We start from the raw sequence: 21,040 nt of genomic DNA, 5'->3' as shown, positions 1-21,040 counted from the left end.
AGTTTATCCTTATATTGTTATTAATTACTACTGTATTACTTTCCATATGAAAACTGTAAACCTACTTTTGCCCCACCCTGTATTAGTGGTAAAAATCTGTGTTGGAAAAGTGTACTTTGAAGAAATAAGAAACTAGATAGAACATTATCATGATCATGAGAAATTATAATAACAAATGAATGTATCAAGAAATAAAGACTGAAATCATTAAAATGTCATGAAAAATAAAGGACTAACCAAAGACTAGTAACTAGTACAGTATAGTGCTATGCTATTAAACTTTTCCAAAATAGGCAGGTGAGAAACATTTTTTAATGACATTTCTTATATCTATATACTAACCAAAGAATCTGCTATGCTAAATTAATAAGAAACTGACAATGACTCAGGATGAACAAAATATGACCCTTTCAGAGCTATCCCATATACTGTATAATTTTAATAATTTGGAGGTAAAGTATGTAAAAGTGAAAATCTGATTTAAATGATGGCAGAAGTAAAAATGTAATAGTAATATAACTATATAATAGTGACTGATACTAATAAACTGCATAAGTCTATTTTATCTACTGAAACTATCTAAATTTCCATTTAAGAGATATATTGTTTTTAGGAAAGTAAAATAAAAATGAAAATTTTTCTTTCTCTCTTATTAAAAACCTTTGGCCTAATACATTTCACAGAGACTGGCAGGAAGAAGAAATGTAAAAAAGTACTGCTTTATATTCATATATACTGACTAGCATATGATCACCACAGAATTTCAGAGCTAAGCTGTCACAGCCTGTACATTTTACAGATGAAGAACTGGAGAACCAAAGAAATATTGAGGGGCTTATCTCAAACAAGAGACCACTTCTAACCCCCTGAGATGTCTCTGAGGAGGACATGCAAGTAGCAAAGCTCAGTTTATTTCATGAAGAATGGATGTTTGCATTCTAGACTTCTTGCAAGGAAACAAGTGGGAATTTAAAGTCATTGAAAAGATTTTTATTTTTTTTATTGATTTTAATTTGTGATTACATAGATTCTGGCAGAAAAAAAATTTTTTAATGTTTTATTTATTTATTTTTTTTTTGTATTTTTCTGAAGTTGGAAATGAGGAGGCAGTCAGAGTCCCGCATGTGTCCGACTGGGATCCACCTGGCATGCCCACCAGGGGGCGATGCTCTGCCTATCTGGGGTGTCACTCTGTGGCAACCAGAGCCACTCTAGCGCCTGAGGCAGAGGCCATGAAGCCATCCTCAGCGCCTGGGCCAACTTTGCTCCAATGGAGCGTTGGCTGCAGGAAGGGAAGAGAGAGAGAGGAAGGAGAGGGGGAGGAGTGGAGAAGCAGATAGGCGCTTCTCCTGTGTGCCCTGGCTGGGAATCGAACCTGGGACTCCTGCACACCAGACCGATGCTCTACTACTGAGCCAACCGGCCAGGGCTGGCAGAAAATATTTTTAAAAGAAGAAAAGTCACAGAATAAATTAGAATATACATCTGTATATGCAACTAGAAGGATAAAATAGTTATAAATTTAAAAATTATTTGCTGCTTATATTGGTAAAATATAGAGCCAGTCAAATCTGAAAGGTTGGGGAAAAACATCAGAATACATTTTTATTTCTCTACTGAACATTTTCTAAGCCCTATTAGACCAAACAGTATCCTAGACTCTGGACATTTGTAGACAAATAAGGAAAGAAAGGACTAATAACCTTAAAAAAAGCCTATAGTTTTTGAAAGATAAAAACATCATAACAAGGCCCTGGCCAGTTGGCTCAGTGGTAGAGCATCGGCCTGGCGTGCGGAGGTCCCAGGTTCGATTCCCGGCCAGGGCACACAGGAGAAGCGCCCATCTGCTTCTCCACCCCTCCCCCTCTCCTTCCTCTCTGTCTCTCTCTTCCCCTCCCTCAGCAAGGCTCCATTGGAGCAAGGATGGCCTGGGCTCTGTGGATAGCTCCTTGGCCTCTGCCCCAGGCGCTGGAGTGGCTCTGGTCACAACAGAGCGACGCCCCGGAGGGGCAGAGCATCGCCCCCTGGTGGGCGTGCCCGGTGGATCCCGGTCGGGCACATGCGGGAGTCTGTCTGATTGTCTCTCCCCATTTCCAGCTTCAGAAAACAACAACAACAAAAAAAAAAACACAAAAAAAAATCATAACAACAGGTACGTATTAAGGTGGTAGCTACCTTATCCAGTATAAGAAACAGCAAGGCATCTTGAAGAAGATTTTTTTTTACATTCAATATTCTTTTGTATTAATTTCAGGTGTACAGAATATTGGTTAGACACTCATACAGTTTACAGTGTTCTTGATATTACCAGTACCCAACTAGTACCATACATAGTTATTACAATATTATCAACAGTATTTCCTATGCTATAATTTACATTCCCATGACTATTTTGTAACTAACTTAAACTTGTGTGTGTGTGTGTGTGTGTGTGTGTGTGTGTGAGAGAGAGAGAGAGAGAGAGAGAGAGAGAGAGAGACACACACAAACAAAGAGAGGGACAGACAGGAACAGAACAAAGAGATGAGAAGCATCAACTCGCTGCAGCACTTTAGTTGTTCATTGATTGTTTTCTCATATGTGCCGCTTGGTTGCTCTGCTACCGCCCACTATGAAAATTGGAACGCCACTAGTGGGCAGGAGGGATCAGGTTGACCAGCACTGCAAAAGTGGGCGGTTTTTATAAAAAGGCTCGCCATCTGGCCCTGGCCGGTTTGCTCAGTGGTAGAGCCTCAGCCTGGCGTGCAGGAGTCCCGGGTTCGATTCCCAGCCAGGGCACACAGGAGAAGCGCCCATCTGCTTCTCCACCCGTCCCCCTCTCCTTCCTCTCTGTCTCTCTCTCTTCCCCTCCCGCAGCCAGGGCTCCATTGGAGCAAGGTGGGCCCAGGCGCTGAGGATGGCTCTGTGGCCTCTGTCTCAGGCGCTAAATGGCTCTGGTTGCAACAGAGCGATGCCCCAGATGGGCAGAGCATCACCCCCTGGTGGGCGTGCCGGGTGGATCCCCGTCGGGCGAATGCGGGAGTCTGTCTGCCTCCCCGTTTCCAACTTCGGAAAAATAAAATAAAAATAAATAAATAAATAAATAAATAAATAAAAGGTTCGTCGTCACGGCTCTAGGTCTACCTATACTGCCTCAAATGATAAGATTTCCTTCTTTTTAATTGTCAAACAATATTCCATTGTATACATGTATGACTGCTTTTTAATCCATACGTCTACTGATGGCCACTTGGGTTGCTTCCATAACTTGCAGTAGCAAATATGTTCAAAGGAGATCTTTTTTGCTTTGAGAAAAGTCTTTAAGTAACCTGTTTTAGTCCTAAAGATATGTGGCAATTGAGTACCAACAGTTCAAGAAGGCAGAAAAAGTAACATTAATTAATTCTAGCACCATATAAGCAAACCATTCCTCCATAAGTCCTATAGAATGAAGATCAAGGAAGAGACTGAATATGCAAAGAAACCCAAGATCTCATTAGAACCCAAATTGTTGCTCTTTTAACTCACAATATTACATTTCTTTTGGTCAGGAAGCCTCCAAATGAAATAAGCTGGCATCAGAGAACCTAAGAAACTCCATGTCAGGAAAGGGAAAGGCACAGGCTGGTGACCATGACCTACTGTCACGGTAAAAAAAAAAACTAGACAAAGGTGTGTCTGAGGCTAGAAATCACTTTAACCAAACTGGTCTAAAAGTGATGATAGAAAAATCATTCTGTAATGTGCAGGTGTGAGTGTTGCCTAAAGAGCTGTAAGATGAAGTGTTCATGCCTAAGGTGACATTGAAGAAACCCAGTAACTACTTTTTGATCTCCTTTACCTAATTATTATGTAATAACCTAATATATTACCATCATAATAACAAGGGTAACTTAGATATACCTAGCTTCAACAACATCAGTGTGTAGTAATGAAGGCAGAAAGTACACAAAGAGCTGAATCAATCTATGAACTCATCATAATTTCACCTGTCCTGTCTGTAATCAGGACATGGAATAAGTTAAAAATTTCAGAGAAGAACCTAGGAAGGAAAAGGGATCTCTAATTTAGAAGGAAGAGAGAAAGGGAAGGCTTCAGAAAGTGAAAACTGGACTGGATATATTACTTATATATGTATCTGAATTAAAAAAATTTTAACAGGTATTTTAGAGAGTTTAAGAAAAGAAGTAGTAATAATCATAACAAATGATTTGGCAATTTCTCCAAGGCAAAGTTTTCTAAGAAAGAGAAATATACTAGTTGACTCAGATATGAATAATATTCGTGTCACCATAAAAATATAAATAATGAATATTCATTTAACCAAACATGTGATATAATTATAATTACATAATACAGAGGAGGAGGGCTGAGGGAGTGTTGGTGGAGTTAGAAAGCTCAATCTTGTTCTTCAATAGCAGAAAGTAAGCAGATCATGTATAAAACAAAAAAACAAGAAAGAACAGCATAAATATATTTTGCAAATAAAGGAAGAAAAATAGCAGCTAAAATAATAGAAAATGATTACCTCCTAGGACGGGTACTTTCAGTGTGAGGAAAGGTAGAAGAGACTGCTCTTAATTTTCAGTATAAGCCATAATATATTAATTGACTTTTAATATCATGGGCATGCATTATATATTACTTGGAACTTATATAATTTTTTCCATAATAATTTTACCTATTTTCTTTTGAATATACAAAAGAAGAGGGAAAAATTGAAAGAAATAAGGTGGCAAAAATCCTCAAGAAACTATTACATACAGATCCAAAGGTATATATTAGAAACTATATATGTCATGACCAAATAGCATAATGCGAGAATAGACCAACATGGGAAAATTACTGTAATTTACTACATGAATGTCAAAAAAGAAAAAATGGCATGATAATCTAAAAAAAAAAAAAAGGCATAGACAACAGATAACAGAAAAGTCATTTAACTCCCAAAACCAACATGATTGGAAAAAAAAAAACTTTGTAAAAATAGAAACAAAAATTTCTTAACATAAAAGGTATCTATCAAAAATCTACCAAAAACATACTTAATGGAGAAAAGTCAGCCACATTCCCTGTGAGGTTAAGAATAAAGTATAAATGTCTCCCTCTCCTCTATCCAATGAGAGTCAATATTTAAACCAGTACTAGAGATCCTGGCCAATACATAAAACTAGACAATTATCAGAACTAAAAGTGTTCAGCAAGATTGTTGAATCAATAAAATAATCATCACTGAGACAGTACACTAGAACTAGCAAAAATTTTAAAAGGTACCATTTATTATAAAAATGAAAAATATTAAATATCTAGATATTGGATTAATAATAATTAAGAACTTAAACTCAACTAAAGAAAAAAAGACCTAAAGGGCTATACTTTATTCATTAAGAAAATTTAACACTGTAAAAACATAGATTTTCTCCACATTAATCTAAATTTAAATCAATTCCAAATAAACTCCCAATAAGAATTTGTGGGTAATCTGACAAACTGATTCTGAAACTTATATGTTAAACCAAATATCCATAAATATTTAAGAGGATCCTGTCAAAGAGCAGATATCAATTAGAAAATCATTGTAATAACAAGTGTGGTTACTAAAATTAGAACAGACTAATAAATCAACTGACTGTATTAGACATCAGAGAGACTCACTTATCTGTCAGATCACTTTCTCTTACACCACCAAAATCTCATATATGCATGAGTCTGAACCATAAATTTAACACTGTTATATTTAGATTTTAAATCTTTCAATCCAGAAAGATTAGACCTGGAAAACACTGAAACTTAAAAGATCTAACTTCCATCCTTCCTAAGATAGGATTTTCTACAATTTCTGTCTCAGTCCCTAATTCTCCCCTATCGACCATAGACTTCCATCTGTTTGGCAAAGGGAGTTGGATGGAGGCAGAAGCCAATCACATATCACATTATATCTTAATTTGCATAACAGCAGAGTTTTACTATATGTATAAAGCATATATAACATAGTTTTATTATATAATGTTCAAAAATATTAGTTTCCTTTCTTTTTCTCCAGGTACCCAGCTTGATGTTTCTCTCTATAATTTCACAACTAGCTAATGCCCTAATTTCTAAGGATGGAGTTAGTGAAGGCAAAATGCAACATATGCTGAGGGGTAGCACATGAAACCCAAGTCTTTCCTACAGAGGAGTGGTTTTCACACTTGAACTCGCGTCAGTCACTTGGAGAGATTGTTCAAGAACAAATTTCCGGACTCCATTCCCACAGCTTCTGATCAGTACATCTGAGGTGTACTGATTTTCTGGTTGTTCCTAATGCACCTGTCCACAAGCCACATTTGAGAAACACTGCTCTATAAAACACAGGTTCTCAAGTGGAGGCGATTTTGCGCTCTAGGGGAACTTAGGCAGAGAATGAATATGTTTTTTGCTGTTACAACCTGGAGGTATAAGAGGGAGAGGTAATATTTGCATCTATTGAATACAGAGTTTAGATCAGGGGTCCCCTGAGGCCATTTATCCAGCCCCCCGCCACACTTCCAGAAGGGGAACCTCTTTCATTGGTGGTCAGTGAGAGGAGCATAGTTCCCATTGAAATATTGGTCAGTTTGTTGATTTAAATTTACTTGTTCTTTATTTTAAATATTGTATTTGTTCCGTTTTGTCCTTTTACTTTAAAATAAGATATGTGCAGTGTGCATAGGGATTTGTTCATAGTTTTTTTATAGTCCAACCCTCCAACAGTCTGAGGGACAGTGAACTGGCCCCCTGTGTAAAAAGTTTGGGGACTCTTGGTTTAGATGCTACTAAACATTCTATCATGTGCAGGACAGCTCCCCACACAGGAAACTAACTGTCTTGCCAAAAACATCAGTGGTGCTGATACTGTGAAACCCTACAAAGAGTAAAACAAAACTGACTCCAAATACATGATCTGACTGCCAAGTTGGTGAAAGCCCTTAACTGAGTTTCAGAGATTGGACATGGAATACCTATTCAAAAAATTGTATTTCTCTTCAAATATAGATAACTCTTTGAATTTTACTTATCCATAGCAAAATGAAGTTTTAGAAATATTAACACTTAAAGGTATATTGGCCAACAGTAAGAAATAGCATTTATATAACATTTTAGTAGATGTCTAGTAAAGAAACATAAACTGACATTTATTTTGCAAGAATAAGAAATTAAAAAACTAACTTTCTTCAAAAATAATGATCAGGCCTGACCAGGCGGTGGCACAGTGGGCAGAGCGTCAGCCTGGGACACTGAAGAACCAGGCTTGAAGCCCCAAGGTTGCGGGTTTGAGCGCAGGCTCATCAGGCTTCAGCGCGAACTCACCAGCTTGAGCCCAGGGTTGCCAGCTTAAGCATGGGATCGTAGACATGACTGGCTTGAGAAAGGGGTCACTGGCTCAGCTGGAGCCCCCGCCCCCAGAGCAAGGCACATATGAAAAAGCAACCAATGAACAAATAAGGTGCCATAATAAAGAACTGATGCTTCGCATCTCTCTCCCTTCCTGTCTGTCTGTCCCCGTCTGTCTCTGTCTCTCTCACTAAAAAAAATAATAATAATAATAATAATCAGCTATGTTTATTTCTTAAACTGAGTGAATTGTTCATTACACTATTTATATATTCAGTATAAATGAAATCTTTTACAATAAACAATTTATTTTATGGAGAAATGGTAACTATAGAAGTAATCAATACTAAGTAAATGTCTGAGAAATATGTACTTCATATATACATGCATGTGTGCACATGCATATCTATATGGCCCCACACACACACGCCCATGCACATGAACTTACTCCAGTAGGCTGAAAAATAAGTCCATCCATTTCATGGCTAACTTCTTTGGCAAAACTTCCTTCAAGTAGCTATAAAATAAATACATGTATTTTTAGAAATGCAATAATCAATATAATAATCACTTCAAAAATATTTTAAATTTTTGTAAGCTTTATAATGGTTTTCTTAAATTTTAAATAGTGAAATAAAAAATGGGAAAGGTGATCCAGAGGAATGTAGGGTAATATATTATAAAATTTTTTAATATATGCAGACTTCCATGACAGGCTAGATATCTTGAATAAAGTCCCAACTACAACAACCAAAATGATGAATAAAGTATGAAAATCATATTTTTCAATGCACTGCTAAAGCAGTATGAAAGGAATTTTAATATGGATTAAATTTAAATGTGGATTAAAAGCACTGGCCTTAATGACAAAGTAAAAGCAGAAACTCTGGGAAGTAATAAATAAAGGGGATAAAATAATAAACATACACAACAAAGGAGACGGCACAGAAACTCACTTGGGGATGGAGGGAGGTGGGATCCTAGAAAATCTGTAACTACAGCTAGCTCAGTCATGGGGAACACAACCCAAAAATGCACCACCTGTGTTTTTCCCAAACCCTCAAGCAGAAAAACATTTTAACTTTTATTTTTCATCTTTTTTATATTTTTTCAAGCCAAGAATTATATTACAAGGGACACACAGTACAAAATACAAATGACAGTTTTCTCAATGCCTTATCTACTAAAGAGCAGAGTTATACACCCAGTGCTCTCTAATTAATTCTGAGCAAGTAGTTTTAAATGCTTCCTTTTCACAGATTTTTATTATTTTAAAGAACTAAACATATCTATCATGCATAGAGGTCCTAAACATTGATTTCTGCATTTCAGAGAAGAGAACAAAATAAACTTTCACAGAGTCAGGTAAGATAGTTCTGGAATTCAAATATGTGTCTGCAAGATTTGGGATATGTTGTAGGTTATCCGATCACAATCTTTTATCACAATCACATCCTCTTAAAACCCTACACTTACAGAAAGATTGCATTCCAAAAGTAACAAGCAAAATTTCAGGTATATTTCACATACAACAGATCTGTCTTTCTCTTCCCAAACTGTGACTGCACCTTCTCTGCCATTTCATTCTTCAAAATCTGTAATTTCTCTAAATTGGGGGCAGTGAGCAAAATGAGAACAATTCTACTTTCTAATTGCTTTAGGACCAATCTGACTCTGAATATCCATATTCCCTTAAAACTGTAATGCCCCTTAACCAGATTTATAGGGACAGAAGTTAGAGAGGCTGGGGGTGAGGGTGAATGAGGAGGTAAGTGTTTAATGGATAGAGTTTCAGTTTAGAAAAATGAAAAGCAATCTGGAGATGGATGACAGAGCAGCAACGGCTGCACAACAAAGTAAATGTACTTAATGCGACTGGAATGTATGCTGAAAACCTGTTAATATGTTCCATTGTATGCTACTATGTATATTTTGCCTCAATTAAAAAAGAAAGATAATACTCTCGATATTTCCTGTTTTGTTTAGTTCTTTCCTCTCATTAAAAGACTATGAAAGTAGGACCTTGCAAACTGGGATTCTCAGAACCATATTATCTAGAGTTTAGCCAAATAGGCAAACATTTCAAAGTAAGCCTGAATTCCTACATTGGTCTCCAAATCACTCCTAGTTTAAATGATTTAATAATCTCAGGAGAAAATCTGCCTAACAAAAAGTCCAATATGGATTAAAAGCACTGACTTTTTATAAATTCCTTTCAAGACGTGAAAACAAACTCCAAACATGAAAATGTCAAAATATCAGCTTCCATACTTGCTGGGAATTTGAAAGGTAATGTTAAACTAAAGACTTTGTTGGTACTGGGAAAACTGGAAAGCCACATACAAAAGAATGAAACTGGACTACAGTATGTCCTCCTGTACTAAAATTAACTCAAAATGGATCAAAGATCTAAACATAAGACCTGAAACAATTAAGTACATAGAAGAAGACATAGGTACTAAACTCATGGACCTGGGTTTTAAAGAGCATTTTATGAATTTAACTCCAAAGGCAAGAGAAGTGAAGGCAAAAATTAATGAATGGGACTACATCAGACTAAGAAGTTTTTGCTCAGCAAGAGAAACTGATAACAAAATAAACAGACAGCCAACTAAATGGGAAATGATATTTTCAAACAACAGCTCAGATAAGGGCCTAATATCCAAAATATACAAAGAACTCATAAAACTCAACAATAAACAAACAAACAATCCAATAAAAAAATGGGAAGAGGACATGAACAGACATTTCTCCCAGGAAGAAATACAAATGGCCAACAGATATATGAAAAGATGCTCATCTTCTTTAGTTATTAGAGAAATGCACATCAAAACTGCAATGAGATACCACCTGACACCTGTTAGATTAGCTATTATTAACAAGACAGGTAATAGCAAATGTTGGAGTGGCTGTGGAGAAAAAGGAACCCTCATCCACTGTTGGTGGGAATGTAAAGTAGTACAACCATTATGGAAGAAAGTATGGTGGTTCCTCAAAAAACTGAAAATAGAACTACCTTAGGACCCAGCAATCCCTCTACTGGGTATATACCCCAAAAACTCAGAAACATTGATACGTAAAGACATATTTAGCCACATGTTCATTGCAGCATTGTTCACAGTGGCCAGGACATGGAAACAACCAAAAAGCCCATCAATAGATGACTGGATAAAGAAGATGTGGCACATATACACTATGGAATACTACTCAGCCATAAGAAATGATGACATCGGATCATTTACAGCAAAATGGTGGGATCTTGATAACATTATATGAAGTGAAATAAGTAAATCAGAAAAAACAGGAATTGCATTATTCCATACGTAGGTGGGACATAAAAGTGAGACTAAGAGACATTGATAAGAGTGTGGTGGTTACGGGGGAGGGGGGAGAGGGAGAGGGAAAGGGGGAGGGGGAGGGGCACAAAGAAAACCAGATAGAAGGTGACAGAGGACAATCTGACTTTGGGTGATGGGTATGCAACATGATTGAATGACAAGATAACCTGGACATGTTATCTTTGAATATATGTATCCTGATTTATTGATGTCGCCCCATTAAAAAATAAATAAATAAATAAATAAAACTAAAGACTTTGTTTCATATATGTCATATCAGTGGTAGTCAACCTGGTCCCCACCACCCACTAGTGGGCGTTCCAGCTTTCATGGTGGGCGGTAGCAGAGCAACCATAGTACAAATAAAAAGATAGATTTAACTATAGTAAGTTGTTTTATAAAGATTGATTCTGCCAAACTAAGCAAAAATCCGACATAAAGTACTTGGTAAGTAATTATTATTAGATGCTTTAACTTGCTGTAAATCTGCTTTATAAATTTTATAAAGTAAAGTTACTTCCCTACTTTATAAATCACCATTACTGTGGAACTGGTGGGGAGTTAGAAAATTTTACTACTAACAGAGATACAAAAGTGGGCAGTAGGTATAAAAAGGTTGACTACCCCTGTGTTATATGTTCATACTAGAGAAGAAGAGTTTTGAAATCTGTGCTCATACTGAGAAGTATAGGTATATATATAAGACCTTTGTGTTATATTTTAACTTTTTTTCAAATATCCACGAATGATGGATAAAAGTTCAAATAAAAAATATATAACCTGATACTACCTGTACCCCATCATATAAGAAAAGGTAACTTGCTAAATTCATAGCACAAATCCTGCTGAGAAAGGATGCAATAAAACACAAATATTCAAATCATCTTTTAAAAACATTTTTAAAAGATTAAAGAATTTGATCTCCTTTTATTGTAGGTACATCATTTACAGCAAGTAAATATAACTTTTCCATTCTTGGACCAAACTTCTCAACTTCATACACTGGACCAATTCCTATATATCAAGTACATATAAAGTAACAGCATAAAATATAGAACTGTTAAGACTCAAGATAACATGATGTTACCTGCTGCATAAATTAAAGTAACATCATTTTTTATTTTACTCTAAGTTTTTATGAAGCAAAAGTGATTTGAGAATAATATCACCTGCAGCTACACAAGCAGCTAGAAACAGCCTTGGGCCAAGGACATGTTATTGATGAAAAGAAAAATCTGCTCCTGCCAAAACATCCCACCTACGCAAGCCAAGTTCAGCCAACAAAGAGAGAGGTCAAGCCCACTGAGGGAAAACTCACCCCTGAGACTCAGGTGCTCAAGGTCTGCTCAAATACTACTATTAATACTAAGGCTTAAGGAGGAAAACCAAGAAAACTGCACAGTTTCCATACTCAGTTACTGAGTGACAAGAAATAGATGTTTGTAGGTGAAGGAGAGCTCAAGAGTAGGCAACTATGTGGTATGTATATGTAAGCAGAGCCCACTAAAAGCTAAAAGGGACACAGGAACACTGGGAAATACCACTTCATATCCAGGCCTCTCAACAGCAGTCATCTGCTGATGAAGTTTTTGGAGCACCAAAGATTACTACAGCATTACAAACCCATCTCTTATACAAATATTGATATATTACTCTCCCGAAAAGGAGGCCTATTAAACTGAAAGAATAGGTATGCCCATACTAAGCACAAAGATATTTACCTCAGTCTCTAGTGTTCATGTTCAGCATCTAATAAGAAGTGTCACATACATAAAAAGCAAGAAAAAAAAGACTTCATTCAATAGATACGGCAGTCAATAAAACAAGACACAAGGATGGCCCAAATTTTGGAATTATCAAAGACTTTAAAATAACACTAACATTGTAAAGAATAAGGTGGAAAATATGTCCAAACAAATGTGGAACTTCAATAAAAATGAAACTAAAAATGAGACAAATGGAAATGCAAGAAATAAAACACAGTATTAGGAGAAAAGAATGTTAATGAATGAAAATGATAATCAATGGGATTACCAGCAGATTGATAATAACAAAGAAAAAAATCACTGAACTTGAAGAAAACAGTATGTAACACTTTTTCCAAATGAAATACAAAATGATACAGAACTGAGAATCAAAGAGCAGGGGTAAAGATGTCTTGAAAAAGCTTATAAAACACAGAAAATCAGTAAGAATACAAATACTGAAACAATCTAACCTCATTGAAAATTATAGGACACCCCACCCAACAACAGGAGAAAACACTTTGTTCCCCAAATGCATAGAACACATATACTGGTCAAAATAATACAAAGAATGTTTTCTGACCACATGAATGAAATTATATATCAATAAGAGAAAGATGTCTGAAAAGTTCCCCAATGTTTGGAAACTTAATAACACTTCTAAATAATTTATAAATAAAACAAAAAAATCAAAAGAAAAAATTTTAAGTATTTCTTACTGAAAGAAAATGAAAATACAGTAGATTCAGATTTAAGGGATGCAGCTAACATGTGCTTACAGGAATCTTTACTGCACTAAATGACTAATTAGAAAAGAAGAAAGATCACAAATCAGAATCAATTTTTACCCTAAGAAACTAAGGAGAACTGGAGAGAATTTAGAATCACAGATACAAGGAACTACTTGGGCTGAGACTATATAGCCAATGAACCCTTCAGGCTAAGACCCATGTTGCAGAGGCTCATGGCTCGCTGGATGGTGGAAAAGTTGATGAAATATCCTGATGAAGTGTCTCACCAGTTTTTAAAGACAGAAGTTTGTAGTTAGAAACAGTATGTCTAATTTAAAACTTTAATGTACGAATAATAGCCAGGGATAAGTTGCCAAAGTCAAAGTGACTAAATTAGAATAAAGTCATGAAAAAAAATTTCAAAGAAATGGAGAGAGAGGCCAGAGTTATAAATAGATCAAACCTACATAGGGAAGTTGTATTAAGCAAGAATGATGGGCAGCCTTGAGAGAACTTTAAGTCAGACATAGTCTCCAAGGAAGTAGTTACCAAATAGCAAAACGGATTTAGTTAAAATATCATGGCTTGAAAGGTAGGTTTTATTTTAATAATTTAAGTATCAAATAATTTAAAACTCACATTGGGATTCTTTTGTCTCTATTACATTCCAAAATAGATTGTCTTATACTTTTAAACTACTTTGTTTTTTTCTTTATCTATATTTTAAGTAAAACTAATTAAAAATTGAACTGAGGGGCAACAAGATGGTGATGAAGTAGGCGGATGTTCCAACTTCCACCTCCCAGAACCAAAGTGGATTACAACTTAATTTTAAGAACAATCATCTGGAAAAAACAACTTTGGGCTAAACCAAGAAAAATCAATAACCAAAGATCACCGAAGAAGCCACACTGAGACTGCTAGGAAAAGCAGAAACGTGGAGAGGGCTGCCCAGCTCATGAGAGCAAATGGCAGCCCAAAGACACTCACGTGGTGGGAAGAGAGTTTAGCGGAGAGGGGAGGGCCCTGGGCCCCAAAACCAAAACCCCAGCCTGCAGCCCCAGAGCTTAGAAGAAGCGTATTTAGCTGTGAAACAAGTCAAGATACTCTTTGTGAGAAAGAGACAGATTTCTCAGACCCAGGATTCGTCTTAAAGGAACCGCGCAGAAAACCTCTTTCACAACCACCCACCCGGGGCTCCGGGAGATGGGGTGAGCTGAGAAGACTGGAGTAGCAGGAAGAGAGTATAATCTAGGATGTACAGGGAGAAACACTTTGAGGGACAGCCACCCTAATCCCTGGGCTGAGTTACTCCCCAAATCTAAAGTGAATATTCTTCCTGGAACCAGCAATACCAGCAAAGGAAAGCAAGTCACCAGCCAAACAGAAGCTCTCCTGCTGCAGTCAGAGCAAAGAAGCACTTAGAAGCAGGTAGCCATCAGGGATACAGTATTGAGTGCTGAGGTCTGAGCTACATGGCCACCCACACACTGCTGAGTGCTCGCCAGAGGGCAAGCAGTGGCAGGGTGTGGGAGCGTGGTCCCAACAGCTGGGTTGAAATCCAGGGGCTGGCCACCAGCACAGCCATGGCCCGGGCACACAGGTGCAGTCCAGCCCAGGAGAGCAGAAGCCGGGGCCAGCCGAGGCTGCAGATGGGGTGCACAAAAGTGGTCTGATCCACGCTGCAGGCTGGGCACACAGAGCAGTCTTGCCTGCAGTCCCACCCACGGGGCAAGGCAGAAGCCACGGAACCAGATGAGGCTTGCGGCTTGGGTGAGAGCACAGTCTGGCCAGTGGCGGTGGGGCAGAAGCCAGGGGCTGGCCAAGGCTTGCAGCCCAAACACGTGAATGCAGTCCCACACATGAGGGCAGGACAGAAATCAAGGGCCAGCCAGGGCTTACAGCCCAGGCCCGTGAGCGCGGTCCCACCACAGAGGCAAGACAGAAGCCACAGTGACCACAGCAGAGGACCACGCCACCGGCAATACATGTGCCCAAATGCCCAAGGCGGCAGCAGAAAGTGTAGCGGGCCTGCACACAGACCACACTTAGGGAACACAGAGGCCACACCCACTGGACTCCTCTGGCCACACCCTTATTATACGCAGACAAAATGGGAAGACGGAGAAATGCAACCCAAATGAATCAACAAGAGAAATCCCCAGAAAAAGATCTGAATGAGATGGAAATAACAAAATTACCGGATGCAGACTTTAAAATAATGATTGTTAGGATGCTCAAAGATCATAGAGCAATAATGGATGGGCATAACAAGCATCTTAATAAAGAGACAGCAAGTATCAAAAATGACATTGAAATAATAAAAAAGAACCAGTCAGAAATGACAAATACAGTATCAGAAATGAAGACCATACTAGAAAAAGTTAAAAGCAGGATGGATGAAGCAGAGTATCAAATCAGCGATTTAGAGGACAGAATAAACGAAAACACAGAAGTAGAGCAGCAAAAAGAAAAGAGGCTCAAAAAGTCTGAAGAAACTCTGAGAGCTCTGTGACAACATAAAGAGAAATAACATCCGCATCATAGAGGTTCCTAAAGGGGAAGAGAAAGATCAAGGGATAGACAATCTGATTGAAGAAATCATATCTAAAAACTGCCCTAAATTGATGAAAGGAAAAGTCACGCAAGTTCAAGAAGGACAGAGAATCCCATTAAAGATGAACCCAAAAAGGCCTACTCCAAGACACATCATAATTAAAATACAAAAATTAAGAGATAAAGAAAGAATACTAAAAGCTTAAGGAGAAAAGCAGTCATTACCTACAGAGGAGCCCCCATAGAGATGATATCTGACTTCTCAACAGAAACACTTGAGGCCAGAAGGAAATGGCAAGAAATATTCAAAGTAATGCAAAACAAGAACCTACAACCAAGACTTCTCTATCCAGGAATGCTATCCTTTAAAACTGAAGAGAAAAAAAAAGATTCCCAGACAAAAAAAACAAACAAGGAATTCATTACAACCAAGCTAATGCTACAAAAAATGTTAAGGGGCCTGCTGTAAACAGAACAAAGGGGGATAAATCTATTAAAAGAGGAATGTAGATTTAAAGAATAAAATGGCAATAAACAACAATGGCAATAATCAATAATAACCTTAAATGTAAATGGATTAAATGCTCCAATCAAATGACATAGGGTAGCTGCATGAATAAGAAAACAGGACCCACACATATGCTGTCTACAAGAGACCCACCTCAAAACAAAAGATACAAATAGACTGAAAGTAAAAGGATGAAAAAAAATATTTCATGCAAATGGAAATGAAAATAAAGCTGGGGTAGCAATACTTATATCTGACAAAATAGACTTTAAAACAAAGGCTATAGCAAAGGATAAAAAAGGTCACTACATAATGATAAAGGGTGCAATCAAACAGGAAAATATAACCATCATAAATATCTATACACCTGATATAGGAGCACCTAAATATATAAAGTAGATTTTGATGGACATAAAGGGCGAAATCAACAGCAATACTATAACAGTAGGGGATTTTAATATCCCAATAAGATCACCGGATAGATCCTCAAGAAAGAAAATAAAGAAACAGCAGACTTAAAGGATACACTAGATCAACTGGATTTAATAGACATCTTCAGAACCTTTCATCCTAAAGCAGCAAAATATACATTCTTTTCAAGTGCTCATGGTACATTCTCTAGGATAGACCACATGTGAGGACACAAAACAAGTCTCAATATTTTTAAGAATATTGAAATCATATCAAGCATCTTCTCAGATCACAATGGCATAAATCTAGAAATGAACTAAAATAGAAAAACTGAAAAACATTCAAACACTTGGAAGCTAAACAGCATGTTATTAAATAATGAATGAGTTAACAATGAGATCAAGGAAGAAATAAAAAATTTCCTTGAAACAAATGAAAACAAACATACAACAACTCAAAAATCTATGGGACACAGCAAAAGCAGTCCTGAAAGGGAAGTTCATAGCATTACACGCATACATTAAGAAGCTAGAAAAAGCTTAAATAAACAATTTAACCCTGCATCTAGAAGAACTAGAATAAAAAGAATAGCAAGTAAAACCCAGAGGAAGTAAAAGAAAGGAAATAATAAAGATCAGAGTGGAAATAAATGACATAGAAGCTAAAAGAAACCAATACAGAGGATCAATGAAACCAAGAGCTGGTTCTTTGAAAAGGTAAATGAGATAGATGAACCTTTAACCAGACTCACCAAGAAAAAAAACAGAAAGAGGACTCAAATAAATAAAATTAAAAATGAGAGAGGAGAAGTAACAACTGACACAGCACAAATATAAAAGATTGTAAGAAAATACTATGAAGAACTGTATACCATAAAATTAGACAACCTAGGCAAAATGGACAAATTCCTCAAAATATATAATTTTTCAAAAATCAATATAGAAGAATCAGAAAACCTAAACAAACCAATTTCATCAAATGAGATTGAAACAGTTATCAAAAACCTCCCAACAAACAAAAGTCTTGGGCCAGATGGCTTCAGAGGCAAATTTTACCAAATATTCAAAAAAGAACTAACTCCTATCCTTCTCAAGCTATTTCAAAAAATTCAAGAGAAGGGAAACTTCCAAACTCCTTTCATGAGTCAAGCATAATATTGATTCTAAAACCAGGCAAAGACACTACAAAGAAAGAAAACTATAGACCAATATTCCTAATAAACTTAGATGCTAAAATTCTCAACAAAATATTAGCGAACCAGATCCAGCAATACATAAAAAAAAAAATCATACATCATGATCAGGTAGGATTTATTCTGGGGAGATAAGGCTGGTACAATATTCACAAATCAATCAATGTGATTCAACACATAAACAAAAAAAAAGGATAAAAATCACATGATAATATCAATAGATGCAGAAAAAGCATTTGATAAAATCCAGCACCCCTTTATGATCAAAATTATCAGCAAAATGGGGATACAGAGATCATACCTCAACATGATAAAGACCATCTATGACAAACCCAAATCCAACATCATAATCGATGGACAAACATTAAAAGAAATCCCCTTAAGATCAGGTACAAGGCAGGGGTGCCCCCTTATGCAACATAGTTCTGGAAGTCCTAGCCACAGCAATCAGACAAGAAGAAGAAATAAAAGGCATTCAAATTGGAAAAGAAGAAGTAAAACTATCATTATTTGCTGATGATATGATACTGTACATAGAAAACCCTAAAATCTCAGTAAAAAAACTACTGGACCTGATAAATAAATTCAGCAAGGTGGCAGGATATAAAATGAATGATCAGAAATCAGTGGCATTTTTATACACCAACAATGATCTGTCTGAAAGAGAAATTAAGAAAACAATCCCCTTCACTATTGCAACAAAAAAAAAAATAAAGTACCTAGGAGTAAATTTAACCAAAGAGGTTAAAGACTTGTACTCAAAAAATTATAAAACACTGATAAAGGAAATCAAGGAAGATACAAACAAGTGGAAGTATATACCGTGTTCATGAAGAGGAAAAATAAACATCATTAAAATGTCTATATTACCCAAAGCAATTTATAAATTCAATGCAATTCCTATTAAAATACCAATTACATACTTCAAAGATATAGAACAAATATTCCAAAAATTTATATGGAACCAAAAAGAACACGAATAGCCTCAGCAATCCTGAAAAAGAAGAATAAAGTAGGGGGTATCACACTTCCTGATATCAAGTTATACTACAAGACCATCGTACTCAAAACAGCTTGGTACTGCCATAAGAACAGGCATACAGATCAATGGAACAGAACAGAGAACCTAGAAATAAACCCACACCTATATGGACAATTAATATTTGACAAAGGAGGTAAGAGCATACAATGGAGTAAAGACAGTCTCTTTAACAAAAGGTATTGGGAAAATTGGACAGGTACTTGTAAAAAAAATGAAACTGGATTACCAACTTACACCATTCACAAAAATAAACTCAAAATGGATAAAAGACTTAAATGTATGTCATGAAACCATAAACATCTTGGAAGAAAACATAGGCAGTAAATTCTCCGATATCTCTCGTAGCAATATTTTTGCTGATTTATCTCCATGGGCAAGTGAAATAAAGGACAGGATGAACAAATGGGAGTATATGAAACTAAAAAGTTTTGCACAGCAAAAGACACCATTAACAAAATAAAAAGACAACCCACACAATAGGAGAATATATTCACCAATACATCTGATAAGGGGTTAATAAACAAAATTTATAAAGAACTCTAAAACTCAACACCAGGATAGTAAACAATCCAATAAAAAAATGGGCAAAAGAAATGAATAGACACTACTCCAAAGAGGACATACAGATGGCCAATAGGCAGATGAAAAACTGTTCAACAATACTAATCTTTAGAGAAAAGCAAATTAAAACCACAATGAGATACCACCTCACACCTGTCAGAATGGTGCTCATTAACAAAACAACACATAATAAATGCTGGAGAAGGTGTGGAGAAAAGGGAACCCTCCTACATTACTGGTGGGAATGCAAACTAGTGCAGCCACTGTGGAAAACAGTATGGAGGTTCCTTAAAAAACTAAAAATGGAACTGCCCTTTGACCCAGCTATCCCACTTCTAGGAATATATCCTATAAATACCAAATCACTGATTCAAAAGAAGAAATGTACCCCCATGTTTATTGCAGCATTGTTTACAATAGCCATGATCTGGAAACAGCCCAAGTGTCCATCAGTGGACGAGTGGATTAATAAGCAGTGGTACATATACACAATGGAAAACTACGCAGCTGTGAGGGAAAAGGAAATCTTACCTTTTGCGACAACATGGATGGACTTGGAAACTATCATGCTAAGTGAAATAAGTCAGGCAGAGAAAGAAAAATACCATATGACCTCACTCATTTGAGGAATCCAATGGACAATATGAATTGAGGAACGGAACAGAGGCAGAGGTGGGATCTAAGGGTCCAGAGGGAAAACAGTCAGAGGGAAAGTGGAAGAGAAGATGGGATCAGAGAAGGGAAAGAGATTAGTGAAATTATATATACATAACACAGCATTATAGAGAACAAGACAGTAAATTATGGAGTGAAGGGGGGAAAGCATTAGAGGGAGAAGGCAGAGGTGGGGGGCTGAGGGGAACATGGGGGGAGGAGAGATATATTCGATGGGACACTTGAATCTATGTAAACACAATAAATTAAAATTATAAATAGAATTTTAAAAAGTTAAACTGGTATTATGTAAGAAGTGCTAAGCTTTTCTTAGATAATTTGTTGGATAATAATACATCAATAAAAATAAAATTCCATTCAGTGTTCATTAGGGTAAATATTTCCTGACCACCTACCAAAGCTAGAACCCACATAAGCAGGAGGACACGGGGGGACCCAGTGATAATATAACCCTAGGCCAATATGCCTAAATGATAGTTAATTTTACTTTAACAGTAAAAATATTAAATGCAAGGATGTAATTAGCCATTTCTCCCTCTCAAGAAACACAGTTCTTCCTCCCTTTCTTCAGAAACACAGTTCTATTTAAATTAACCAAAATGTTTTTAAAACACTTCTAAAAACAACAAAAAATACCTTACTTTAAAAATACTTAATTTTAAACCTTGAAGAAATTTTGAAGTGGAATATGGCTAAATTATTTTAAAGATACTAGGATATATTCCTTTTCAGAATTATAGTGTTCTTGATTATTTTTCACCATGTAAAATTAGTAATTAAAAGGGAAAATAGTAGGGATAATATATCAAATAGGTATTAATAAAGCATGATAGTATTTCATAAAGCTTTACTTATAAAATTTACATTTGCTTATCTATGAATATAATAGCATTACCTGAATACCACCATAAATATCCTACAGAAGGTATATAACTTTCCATTGGTGGAA

General features: G+C 36.4%; 1 protein-coding gene across 1 annotated transcript in view; it reads right to left on the bottom strand.

Moving 5' to 3' along the window:
• The window catches only part of RNGTT (RNA guanylyltransferase and 5'-phosphatase), a 270,093-nt gene that overhangs the window by 112,166 nt on the left and 136,887 nt on the right, over positions 1–21,040 (bottom strand). Inside the window, exon 12 of the mRNA XM_066358895.1 lies at positions 7,781–7,849. Coding sequence (XP_066214992.1) covers positions 7,781–7,849 — 69 coding nt within the window. The remainder of the gene's footprint in view (positions 1–7,780; positions 7,850–21,040) is intronic.

Source organism: Saccopteryx leptura, chromosome 1 (genome assembly GCF_036850995.1).
Source record: "Saccopteryx leptura isolate mSacLep1 chromosome 1, mSacLep1_pri_phased_curated, whole genome shotgun sequence".
NCBI lineage: Eukaryota > Metazoa > Chordata > Mammalia > Chiroptera > Emballonuridae > Saccopteryx > Saccopteryx leptura.
This window is presented reverse-complemented; position numbering and strand designations above follow the sequence as displayed.